The following is a 12887-nucleotide window of genomic DNA, read 5'->3' as shown; positions in this document are numbered from 1 at the left end:
GAATAAACTCTGATTGTTAACTTATTTTCCTGCTCTCTGAATTGTAAGAGAAGGGTGTTTCTTTTCCTGGATGTAGTAGATATCTAAATTGCAAATCCAATACAGGAAACTTGGAAGGTTACAATGATGTTGCATTTTCATACTCAAACTGCTAGTGAGTGAAATACAAGTGATTGTTAAAACACAGGCATCACAGGATAGGCTAATGGGTTCTAATGGAATCTAAGGGGCTCATTCCTCCCTTTATTGGAATAACCATAATTCACAGGAACATGGCACTTACATTTTCACAACCAGCAATGGAAAGTGATGAGTCCACAATTTAGTAAACAGTATGTGCAGTACAAATCTATCTTAAGATTTTACTTCTTTCTGTACTTTTAAACCACAACTTTCAAAACAGCAAAGCATATTTCTCATGCAGTGATACCATGTTGCATATTCTGACAAAATGTCAGGAGTTTTATATAAGACTGTATACTACTACAATTTTCAGGTGGTCATTTCATAGTCCTAGTAGATTTCATCTGTACAGCACAGAAGGAGATTAATTATAGTCAAAAGACTAAGTGTAGGTTTACTGAGCCATCTGAGCTTCCATTGCTTGTGCTGTCCATTCCGGTACTGTCTGACTAATCTTCTCCAGAAGGTTGTTAACTTGGAAACATAGTGACTGAATCTGTTTGTCCCATGTTGGCAGAGCTTCACGCGCTAAAAAAAATAAAATAAAATAATAATTTGCAAAAACAGACTGATTCTTTGCAATTCTGCTGTACTTTGACTAAAAGCATTTTTATTGTTATTTCACTTAATGATGTGACAAAAAAAAGTATTGTCGTCTATTTACCACGTCTACAGTATAGTTATTTCTAAATTTAAAAGATTAAATGATTGGGAGTTGTACGTTACATAATTAGGTATTGCACCACAAAGTAAAAGTGGAGAATTTCCTACTCACCATGTATTTACAAGACTAAATTTTGCAGTCTGATATAGCTTTTATATAGAGTCAATCACACATTCTCTTAAATATTAGAAAAAAAGAGTAAAATATGACTTTGTAAGTAACAAGCAGACATAGCTGAACTGCTACCTACAATACAGACACTGCCATCTGCTGGCAATAGCAAGTCCGAGCACACTTGCTTGTAGTAGATCCTCATTTAAAAAAATATAACTTCCTCATGTTGTAGAGAACAGCTCAACCAATGTATTTTGAATTGCACCATGAAAAAGAAGGAAACCCTTACTTTCAAAATGAACTATTCCATCAATCTGATCGATAAATCCATTCATGCGACCCTCAGTTATCATCTGAGAAGCTATCTTTTCTGCCTGCAAAATAGGAATTAGAGAGAGAGAGAGAGAGAGATCTGAGAATGATATTCATTTTGTTTCCAACATATTTATGAAGCTGCAAAATAATGCCTGACCTTTACACATCATCCCCCTCTACTTTATTGTTTAAGACTACGCATTATTGCCGCCCAACCTCTGGCCCAAAGAGAACTGGTGGACTCCCTTTGGCACCAATCAATGCTACTGCTTAATCCACTTCTTCTTGTTGCTGCTGAGCGAAATTAAGTACTCTCCCTCTCTCCCCATTCCTCAAAATGGGTAAAATGTTTTGCATTCTGAACATGTTGGCCCTGTGATTGAAAGACTAGAGGCAGTGCAGAGTACTTAAGCACTGAAACTTGAAAAGCTGAACTTCTTAAAGTTATAACCAAAAGTACTTGTTAATATCACTTTGCCAATGGAATTCATTTCTTGTATTCAAAAATTATCACACAGGAAACAAAGAAGATACCTTGGCTGCAGGGATCTCTAATAGTGCTCCAAGTTCTTCAAAGGTAATATTGTTATATAGTTTGCTTGCAGATAATAAGTTGTGTTCAATAACAGCTCTGTCTAAGATACTGGACCCTTAGAGATGGAATAAAATGACACATCATTGTTAAGAATTTTCAAGGGACTTTTTCTTGCACTGTGAGTAAGAAAAATACTTTGGTAAAAATTTATATGTACAGAGCATTGAAACATATCTGGTTTCCTTACAGCACTATTACTCCATACAAAAGTAAATGAGTAGTAAGACCCTAACCGTTTACATATCTGTTCAAAGAAAGCAACTTAGAAGAATGGCTTTAGTCTCTCTTGCTCAGTTCTAGGACATTCAAGTGGAGGTAGAATTGTGGTTAAGGTATTGGACTAGGACTCTGGAGCTCTGTGTTCATTTTCTGACTCTGATACAGGTTTCATGTATGACCTTAAAAATGAGTTAATCTGTGCCTCAGTTCTCCCCATCTGAGAAACGGGGATACTGCTGCTCTCCTTTCTTCTGCCTTTTGTCTCCACATTTTAACTCTTTAGGGTAGGGACTGCCTCTTCCTGTTTGTGCAGTACCTAGCACCTGATCTTACTCTACCACAATACAAATAGGTGACAGAATTAGCTATGATCCAGAGAGGGAGAGACTGCAACAGTTAAACGGACATATTAATTAACAGGATGTTTTTCAGTTTTGGACCAGACAGCATAAGCATAGAATGTAGCCAAAAAGGAGTTTTGGGTTCAAAAGATGCATACAGCTCTGGTAAGAGAAACATTTTCTAACTTTTTTTCAGTTTGATTTTTTTCAAAGTATTTCTCTCTTGCTGTAGAGCAAGAGGTGTCCATAAAGGTAAGGCCTGCCTGGCACATGAAGTGTTTCATACTCTTCATGGACTTTGCACTTAACCACTCTAATCTAGAGAACACACTAATTTGAATTTAAGGCTCCACTGATGTCATTTAGTTTATGTAACATCATTTAGTAAATTCTAGCCTGAACTGTGTTACCAAAAGCTGCACAGCACTGATCAGAGAACGGTTTGGGAGGTAAGTGGCTGATGATTTTTAGTTTTTAGATCCATGTTATCTGGCAGCAGCTAGGAAAACAAACACTGAGACCTATCAAACTCACAAAACAAGAGATTTGTATAAGTCTGTAGAAAATAGATCATACTGTAAAAAAATGATGGGCATCATTTTACAAATATACTGAAAAACTGGAAAAGCTGAGAGGAGAAGGTCTCAGAAAATGAAGCAAGATTAGAAAAATGAGTTTTATATTCTTTAGAAAAAAGATTAAAATAGAAATTTACTGAGGTGTATAATCTAATGATGGATGGAGAAGCTGGATTCTACAAAGCTCTTTTAAGAGATCAACTGGTTAAAACAGAGACAGAAATTGAATCTAAGACTGAGCACTAAAATACATTAAGGAGGGTAGAGTTCTAAAGGCAGCCACTTGGAGTATATATACATTTCTATGCATATACTAGGCAAATCTATACTGGATAAGTATTACTGTGCTTTAAAGAAGTCTGTACCATCAGCTGTCGTTGCCTTCTGATGTGGCATGAGCATGGCAGCAAACTCTTGCAGCTGATTCCCTCGGATAATCCTGTCTAGATACATTTTCTCCAAGATCCCGTAGGCTGCAAGCTGCTGACACCTTTCATCCTTGAAAAGAGTGGCTAACATGCGAGAGCGCTGCTGTCCTAGGAGAAATAACAAGAATCCCACAAAATGACCTCCTTAATAAATTCTGTAAATATCACTTTACTAAAACAGTGCTCATGAGAGAACAATGCTTTGAAGCTGTCATGTTCACTCCTATACCATTTCCAAGGGTAGGAGTGTATCATATAGAAAATATCTATAATAGAAAACTGTCAAGGCCTCTACTGTGCCCATCCTCATGGTGTCTAGACATCTAGTATTTCATTGCAATTAAAGGATGGGTAGGTCTGCTCATGGAGAATACATGCCTACTTTAAATAAAGGCCTTAGAAAAAGGAACCATTGGCTCATTTCTGAAAAATCCTTCCTGCATTTCCCCCTTAGTTTGTCTCCAGGTATACTTTATGATCAGTGACTGAAAAAATTTCCTTAGATAATAATACCTACTGCAACCTTTTCCAAAGTGTTTTTTTTAAAACAGCCTAAGCTTTTCCCACTTACTCGTTCTTTTGTGCATCCAAGTAAGATTATTGTAACTTAGGCATGCAGAGAGAAAGATACTCAAAACTCCTAGTTATTGGCCTGCTATCAAACCCTCAACTTCTTACCTGTTTTCATACTTCTAGATTCCTCGCTACTACATCTTACAATGATGAGAGCTATACAAAAGGTTATGCTGAGATCAACTAAAGATTAACAATCCTTTTTTTATATGGAATATAAAAGGCCAGAAATACACAGAAATCTGTGACATTCATTTTACCTGCTGATGCTAGGATAGTACAATGCAAAGCATGCTTCAATGCCTCTAGTCTCTCACTTTCATGGACTATGCTCTTGTAAGAGAGCTCATTGTACCTTTGGGCAGCTTCAATGAACTTCCTTCTGTAATCAAGAACACGAGCGTAGCACACCTGAAAAGAGAATATGTTTCAGTAAGAAAAAAGCTAAATAGGAAAGTGACTGTACAGTGGAGATACTGTATTACAAAGTGAGAGCATGGCTCCATAAGCATCACTTAAGCCTGCTGAGAAAAACACCATCATCTCGGGAAAGTTCTGCAAGAGCTTAAATAAAGTCTGCAGTTAGAGACTTGATATTCTGGCAATCCGTCCTCCAAAGACTGTTGTGAGATTTCTACAGAAACTGCAGAATCTTAATCTGAATGTGAAATTCATGAGTTATTACTGAGCATAATTATTTACATAAATGTTCATATCATAGGATTCCACAGTGCTTTACCAATTTAAACAAATATGGAATTATATATACTAATACCTGCCTCACAGTAGAGGTGCAGCTAATTCTAAAACAAAATTTCAATTGTTACAGGGCAATACAATATCACACAACAGTACAGACAGGAAGTGAAGATTAATATATATCCAATAAAAGATGCATCAGAGATTTAGACAGATCCAAGTAATTATCCAGCTTGTAATTTGTCCAGGACATCAGAATAACAACACTAACTCTGTTAAGTATCATGTACCTTTAATGCGTCACAAGTGGTCAGGACCCTGGTTTTATATTTCATCCAAAAGAGTACCAGCAGCTAATATGTGAATACTGTCAGTTCATTAATTTAAACTGTTAGACAGTATAAACTCAAGCAATAGGTTTTGCAAAACCTATTAAATATTTTTATATAAAGCTTCTTTGTGCCTGGGATCAGTTTACAAAGAGAGAAACATTTCCCTTCAGTGTTTGGATCTCAAACATTGCAGCATTGTGCTAGTGCCCAACTATTAAGAATGAAGAGGAATATAAAACAGTAGTACATAAAATGTAGTACACGTGTTTCATAACCCAAGTCTCCCTTTGTACACTTTGCACTTACAGGATGCACTATATAATTCAAAGAGCTGTACAGAAACTAATTTTTCCTTGGTGTCTCTTCTTCAGAGTTTAGCATTTCTTTGCTTTTCAGTCTTCCCTCTCCTCCAATTTCTCTTATAATGCTTATACTCACTCTGTAATTTCATAGCTGACTGTGTAGTTCAAGCCTAGCATATTAAAAAAAATTGTACTTGTAATGCTCCGGTTGTTTAATGCTCTAGAACTCTATGCTTTTCTGCACCTATTTGATACGGTCAGTCTGACCCCAATGCTTTTACCCCACAGTGGAGTAATATTTAGGAGACTAACATTTGCTAGAGGACAAATTGCTCTAGGAGTATATGATTTTTTTAAAATAATTCATTTTATTCCTTGTTGTTTGGTGTCAGTGATTATGGTGAATTTATTTTTTCCTGATGCTTATTCAAGCGAGTTATTCTTCGTCCTTTCTGTTATCTTGATTCTTCAGATGTAAGCTAGGGATAAGCAGTTTTGGAAATGTTATGTAACTTAGAAATCTAAAGTGACTTAGACATGTAGGAGCTTAGGCTCCCATTGACTTTCAATGAGACAAGTCCATTTTGAAAAATCTTTTTATCAATCTATCCTAAATCTATTTATCAAAGGCTTATGTAAAGCTACAAAAAAAAAAAAACAACACCAAACCACAAAAAACCCTACTATAATTCAATGTGGTATTCTTTCCCTCTTAGAAGGAAAAACTAAAATAAGTTATACCACCTTATAATGGATCTGTAGCTGTTCATTGGTTGATTCATTCTGAAGCAGCGAAGCTCGGTTAATATAAGCCTCCGCCTGAACTGGGTCATCATCTTCCAGGTACAGTCTGGCAATTTTCAGGTAAGTCTCCAATTTATAATCCACATTGTATTGTCTGTGAAGGAGCAGAAACATATATAATGTAGAAATCCAGTTGTGTGAGCATTTCAACCTTGCAATCACAAGAGGACATCAATCTGGGCAAAGCCTATAGCAACTCCTTATGTGTACATGGAGGCGGAAAGGGATGAACAGGGAAAAGGGGTTGTGTGTTTTTTGAAGTGAAGCTTTATTAATCACATTTGCTTGAAGGATGCTAATGACTAGGTATTCCATATATGTCAGCGCTTTGAGAGCCAAGCAGTATTTTGATACTGTGGAGATGATTCTGAATTTACCTACACAATTGTCACCATGCCACACTACTGAAGATTCAGGGAAATAAGTGGAGAAAAACCAGACACACTTTACTCTAGGGAAGCATTTAAAAAACACAGAAGGATACTCAGCAGGACAAAATTGTGTCTAACCACAGTGTTTACTTTTGTCCTGTTTCCAAGGGAATCCCCACCAACACTTGTGCTGCATTTCTCCAGTCTTCTTCTTTCTCATAAATTGATGCAAGATGCTGCCTTATAGAAGCAACCTGGAAAAAAACAAAAGCATATTATAAAACTGATCCATATTCCATTAGCAATCATACCATCTGCTTCTTCTCATTTATCAACAGTATTTTTCCAGCTACCGGACACATGATACAGCATACTCCTTCCACCTAAAAATCTTTATCAAACATAGACCAAAGTTTTAAAAAATGACTAATGGTTTTGAGTGCTTCAATTTTGGCATTCCCAAATTGAGGCACTGAAAAGGGACTGATTTTTGGAAAGGGCTAAGAATCCATCCTCTGAATAATCATACCCTTTTACAGGTGCTAAGTTACTCCCTCCAAAATTGAGGCGCCCAAAATTACTAGCCATTTCTGAAGGTCTGGGCCTAAAAAATGAACCTTCACATCACCCCCATGAGGTAGGAATGCACTCGTATAACTTCATTCCCAATCTTGAGATTTACAATGTGGGATCAAGGCCTCACAGAGGAATTGTGACAATTAATTGATCCATTTGCTTGGTGTGATAGGCTTAATCCATGTACAACCATTGTAACATGGGTAAGCTTGTTTTGATAAGCATTGAGATGAAAGCTGATTAAAATAATAAAATGGAAACAGATGGAAATGTAAAGCAAAGCAAGTGATTGTCTGGTTTTCCAATTCAAATATTAGATTTTATAATATTTAAAAAAAAACTTCTTTTCCCGATACACAAATACTACCAGCTAATACTGCAAGGTATCTAGAAAGAAAGAAATGAGCAGGCTTGACGACACATATTGAACTAAACTCTTTAGCTGCCTGATGAGCTGGTATTTCAAGGAAACATTTTCCCCAATAAACAAATTTTGAGTTCTTAACTTATTTAGAGAACATTTTTTAATAAAACGAACTTAAAAAAAAAATTCTCTTCCCTCGCATACCCTGCCCACTGTGTTACTGTTCTAAAATGCAGCACAATGAGTTCCAAGTTGCATCTCAGTGGTTTCTCCAATAGCCAGATTATTGTCTTGCTCTGGGAAGCCATTTTTAGTAGTGCAGGAACTACTTAACATCCTGATTAAGGGACAAACATGGAATTCTTTGCACACCCAAAATCTTCATTGAATTCAACAGGAGTTTTGGGTACACAAGAATGTAAAATTGGATCATGAGTATGAGTGTCCATTTTTTACTGAAAAACATGAAAATATAATATTTAGGATTCAAAACTCTGTTTTGAGCTTTTTAAGATAAATATGATCGTCATTAATCTTATTGACTTTAAGACCAGAAGGGATCATTATGATAATTTAATCTGACCTCCCGCATATTGCAGGACACAGAATCTCACCCACTCAATTCTCTCTTACCTGTTCTTCAAATGAAATGACTCTAGGCTGTATCTTTTCCAAGGTAAAGTGATAGATTTCTTTGGCCGTGCTATCGGGAAGATTTGGGAGATGCGTACAGAAATCTGTCAGCAATTGACGTGAGATCACTAGACTGACGTTCTCATTTACCACTAGTTCAAAGACACAAGAGGAGGAGGAAATAAGAGAAGGAATATAGGTCAATGCTTTCGATATCACCAATCCATAGTTAATCAGCAGCTTTAATGCTAATTTTGATTATTCCTGGTTTTTAAGTCATTAACAACAATCTTAATTTTAAGAAAACTAGATTCTACTCTCTAAGAAACCTACACTGTTTGCTGCATAGCTCAGAACAGTTCTCAGGTATGACAAAGGCTAAGTAACACATGATGTCTTCCTATGGTTTAGAAAGAACTTTCATTCTAAACTGCTATTTTCAGGTGTGTACGTTATAACTAAGGCTGCGAGTTGGTCATGGATTCTGTGACCTCCATGACTTATGTAGTGGCTGGTGTGCCTGGCTCAGGGGCAGTTCAGGTAGCCTCTGTGCCAGTCCCACCGGCCGCTGCTGGGGCAGGCTTGGGCCACCGCCTCCCCAAACAGCAGTTTGGGTGTGGGAGGGGGCAGGGGGTTGGGGCACCAGATGGGGTGAGGTGGGCTCTGGGCAGCGCTTACCTTGGGGGGGCTCCCCGGAAGTGATGACATCCCCCTCGCTCAGCTCCTAGGTGGAGGCATGGCCAGGCAGCTCCGTGCGCTGCCTCCGCCCAGAGCGCTGGCTTCGCAGGTCCGCCTCCGCCCAGCAGCTGAGCAAGGGGGGATGTCGCCACTTCTGGGGAGCCCCCCAGGTAAGCACCGCCCACCTCACCCTGTCCCGTGCCCCAACCCCCTCCCACACCCAAAACGCTGCTGCTGCTGGGGGGCGGGGAGGTGCGGAGCCAGGTAGGGAGCCTACTGGCCCTGCCAACCTGCCCCCCCACCCCCCCCAGCAACAGTGGGAGTCCTGGGCTGCATGCCGCCTCCTGCGCTGCCCCCCCCCCCAGCACCTGCGGGGCCCCCAGGCATCCCCCCCCCCGCCAAGTTTTAGTCACAGTTATTTTTAGTAAAAGTCACAGACAGGTCACAGGCCGTGAATTTTTGTTTACTGCCCATGTCCTGTCTGTGACTTTTACTAAAAATACCTGTGACTAAAACGTAGCCTTAGTTTATAACATCTTGGACAAATTAAGACTGCACGCTAAATTTTATCATGCCTGTTCTTAGTCTGGACAATTGATAAGGGGAAATTTTAGTAAAATTATTTGACAGTTCTAAGATATCCAAATATGACAAAATAAAGGTCTTGAGCATTTTTTTTCTGATACTTTTTACATTAACTTAAAAGCTTAATTTTTTTGGGGGGGGAACTAATCATCACTTTAGTCCTCAGCAAAGATCGGCTATTTTAGGTTTTTATGTAGCGTCCATGAGTGTATTCAAGAGCTGTACCACTGACAGGTTTGCTAGGGGGCGGGGGAGAAATCTAGTTTACAAAACAAGGTTACAATCAATCATTTTAAAGTCTGTTTTCTAATAATGTTTTAATGTATTGATTGGTGCTCCAAGCAGACTCGGATGCAAGACTGAATATGCACAGAGCATCAAACATTCACATAGCCTAAGTTATATTTATCTGAATGTGTAATCCAACAGGTCTTCAGTCAAAAATGCATAAACAAAACAAGTACTATTCCACACCTACTTACTTGCTTCTACAAAAGCTTTCAAGGCTTCTAGTTGTTCCACCCCTGACAGCTGAATTGCTTTTTCCAGTATCTGACGATATCTGTCCATAGATTTAAAACCAAAAAGATCACCACAATTAATATCCTTTCATTTGTTCAGTCTATTTTGGTCCTTACTTTGTAGTTTAGATTGTTTTTTATACTCTCTATTAAAGTTGCTATATTTCTTTAGGCTGGGGTTTTCAAGAGAGCCTAAAGGATAGGTGCCCAAAGCCCAGTGAAATTTAGTGGGAGTTCAGCGCCTGGTTCTTTTGAAAACCCCGGGCTAAATTCTCCAAGATTTATATTTACATACTATAATATATTTAGTTGTGTACATGTTAGAGCACCTCTCCTTAAATCTGATAAACAGGCCTATTGCCTTAGTATTGTCATAAGGAAATTCTTAAATCAAGATTGGATGCCTTTTTGATACATATGGTCTAGTTCAACAGAAAGCTATGAGCGTCACACAGGAATTACGTAGTGAAATTCGATGGCCTATGTTATTCAGGTCAGACTAGATGATCATATTGTTCCTTTTGAATTTAAAGTCTAAGACTATCAGAAAACTTTTTTTTTAAACAGTTTCCTGAAATTAGCTAATTTGACAATGTAAATCAACACAAACCCATACAGTTTAGATACAGTTGGGAAGAACAGATATTGTGGGAACTAAATTATGAGAGAGATTGATTTAAACTTATGGGATTAATGATTTGACATGTCAGCAACCAAAAATAAACTGTACTAGAATATTTAGCACTAGAATATTTTTGCCTAGTCTCACTATCAGTTTTCACTTTGCACTGTCACTCACGTAGCAGTAGTTTAAAATCACATATTTTTACTAAATAAAGTTTCTGCACAGTCAAATCAAATGTTTTCCAAGTCAAATTCAAAAATCAATGACAGATCAGGAATTTAGTTGCCTGAAACACCAAACCAGTCTCACATACAGTGCTTGAAATTTGAATGAGCCCAAAGCTCTAACATTTAAAAGATCTTTAACACAGAGCAGAGATCTTGTCTGCACTGACCCAGGAAGTCTTGGCAGCACCTTTTTTGTCCATTTTACAAAGGGAGATAAAAGTATTTCCAGGTTCTTACCTGCCCCTTAATCCTCCTTACAGATTATCGTGGTTTAATATTCACGTTACTGTAACTTTAGACCCAGATGAACAACATGGAAAGTGAGTGACTGAGCAGGGGTGAAACTGACTGTGCACAAAGTGTGGCCAAAAATGCACAAGGTAGATCAGGGGCTTCTCCAGTCTGTAAGGTACAGGGATCCCCGCTAAAGGGGGAAGCAATACACTCTTTCTTGTCCTTAAGCACCTGTTATACCTCCTTCCCCTCCCACCTCAGATGTCAGTGCAGCCTCCTCTACTCCGTGCCCCTCTCCTGATCCCCTCTCCCCACAGCCCCCCTGATCCCCTCTCGCTCCGTCCCTCTCCCCAGCCCCTCTCCCCACAGCCCCCCCGATCCCCTCTCCCCAGCCCCTCTCCCCACAGCCCCCCCGATCCCCTCTCCCCAGCCCCTCTTCCCCCCCGATCCCCTCTCCCCAGCCCCTCTCCCCCCCTGATCCCCTCTCCCCAGCCCCTCTCCCCACAGCCCCCCCGATCCCCTCTCCATCCTCTCTCGCTCCTCCCCTCTCCCGATCCCCTCTCCCCACAGCCGCCCGCCCCAGTCCCGATGTCCCTTCCCCACAGTCCCTCTCCCGATCCCCTCTCCTCACAACCCCACTCCCTCTCCTGCCCTGCTCAGCCCCAGCCCCTCTTCCCTCCCGCCGCCCCTCGGCGATTTGGCCGCAGCCCCGGGCCGCTCGGCCGTCACTCACTTCCCCGCCAGGTCCTTGTGGGAGCCGCTGGAATTCATTAGCTGGGCCAGCTCCTGCCTCACCGCGGCCGCCATCTTCCCCCGCACCGACAGACAAGGAGGGGACGCGGTCCTCCAGCTACCGACGAGAGGGAACCCGCCTCGTCCCTTTGTATCATAGAGGAGCGATGGCTAGAGTGGCCCCTGTCCCTGCGAGAAGGGTCACATGATCCTCTTCCCCTCTGCAGAGCGCCGCCTGCTGCCAGCCAGGTGCAGCCTCTCCGGGACGCGGGATGCCAAGCGCGCGGCGTGCCGAGGAGGCTGGAGTCGGGTTCTCACACTGACCCGGAGCGGGGGACTACGCGAGAGGAGGCAGCAGAGCCTCTACTTGGGAGGGGACCCTCAGCCCCCTTCTCCCTCTCCGGGTCCAGGACTACTGGCTCTGAGCTATTTCTTCCTCCCGGCCCCACCCCACTTGGCGGGAGGGGGTCAGTCCAAGAGTTGCACGCCCTGGTTCAGCTGCTGGGCCTGGAAAAGCAGGGTCTCCTGTCTAATGCACTCATATGGACCAGAGGGGGGAAGGGGTGAGTTGTCTCCTTCCCATGGTGTCGCTCTGTCAGTAAAGGAAGGACTCAGGGCCAGGGCCTGATTAGTGGAACATGTTATAGCTCTCAAGTATCGGGGTAGCCGTGTTAGTCTGTATCCACACAAACAGCAAGGACTCTGGTGGCACCTTAAAGACTAACAGATTTATTTGGGCATAAACTTCTGTGGGTAAAAAAACACGAAAAAAGTGTGAGGGTGAGAAAACCTGGATTTGTGCTGGAAATGGCCCAACTTGATGATCACTTTAGATAAGCTATTACCAGCAGGACAGTGGGGTGGGAGGAGGTATTGTTTCATGATCTCTGTGTGTATATAATGTCTGCTGCAGTTTCCACGGTATACATCCGATGAAGTGAGCTGTAGCTCGTGAAAGCTCATGCTCAAATAAATTGGTTAGTCTCTAAGGTGCCACAAGTACGCCTTTTCTTTTTCCAAATAAATCTGTTAGTCTTTAAGGTGCCACTGGACTCCTTGATGTTATAGCTCTGTTTCCTTCCAAACTGTTTTGCTGGTCAGCTCTGTTTCATGCTAGTCTAAGCATGTCTATCATACAGATGTTATTATCAGAAGATTTCAGACATTGCAGTATTTATTTTCCTTTTCTAATTT

At 40.8% G+C, this 12887-nt stretch overlaps 1 protein-coding gene across 1 annotated transcript; it reads right to left on the bottom strand.

Annotated features, from left to right (window-relative positions):
* Window positions 1-210: 210 nt before the first annotated feature.
* Window positions 211-11854, bottom strand: COPS4 (COP9 signalosome subunit 4). The gene is made up of 10 exons (XM_077814968.1): window positions 11695-11854; window positions 9837-9916; window positions 8092-8243; window positions 6669-6772; window positions 6088-6241; window positions 4271-4421; window positions 3375-3545; window positions 1811-1926; window positions 1251-1335; window positions 211-711 (listed from the first exon to the last, which is right to left on the bottom strand). Exons 1-10 carry the CDS (start codon window positions 11766-11768, stop codon window positions 578-580), a joined length of 1221 nt encoding a protein of 406 aa, XP_077671094.1. The 5' UTR covers window positions 11769-11854; the 3' UTR covers window positions 211-577.
* Window positions 11855-12887: the final 1033 nt, after the last annotated feature.

Source organism: Eretmochelys imbricata, chromosome 4, assembly GCF_965152235.1.
Source record: "Eretmochelys imbricata isolate rEreImb1 chromosome 4, rEreImb1.hap1, whole genome shotgun sequence".
Lineage (NCBI taxonomy): Eukaryota > Metazoa > Chordata > Testudines > Cheloniidae > Eretmochelys > Eretmochelys imbricata.
The sequence above is the reverse complement of the archived record's forward strand: the minus strand, read 5'-3'. Positions and strand labels throughout refer to the sequence as shown.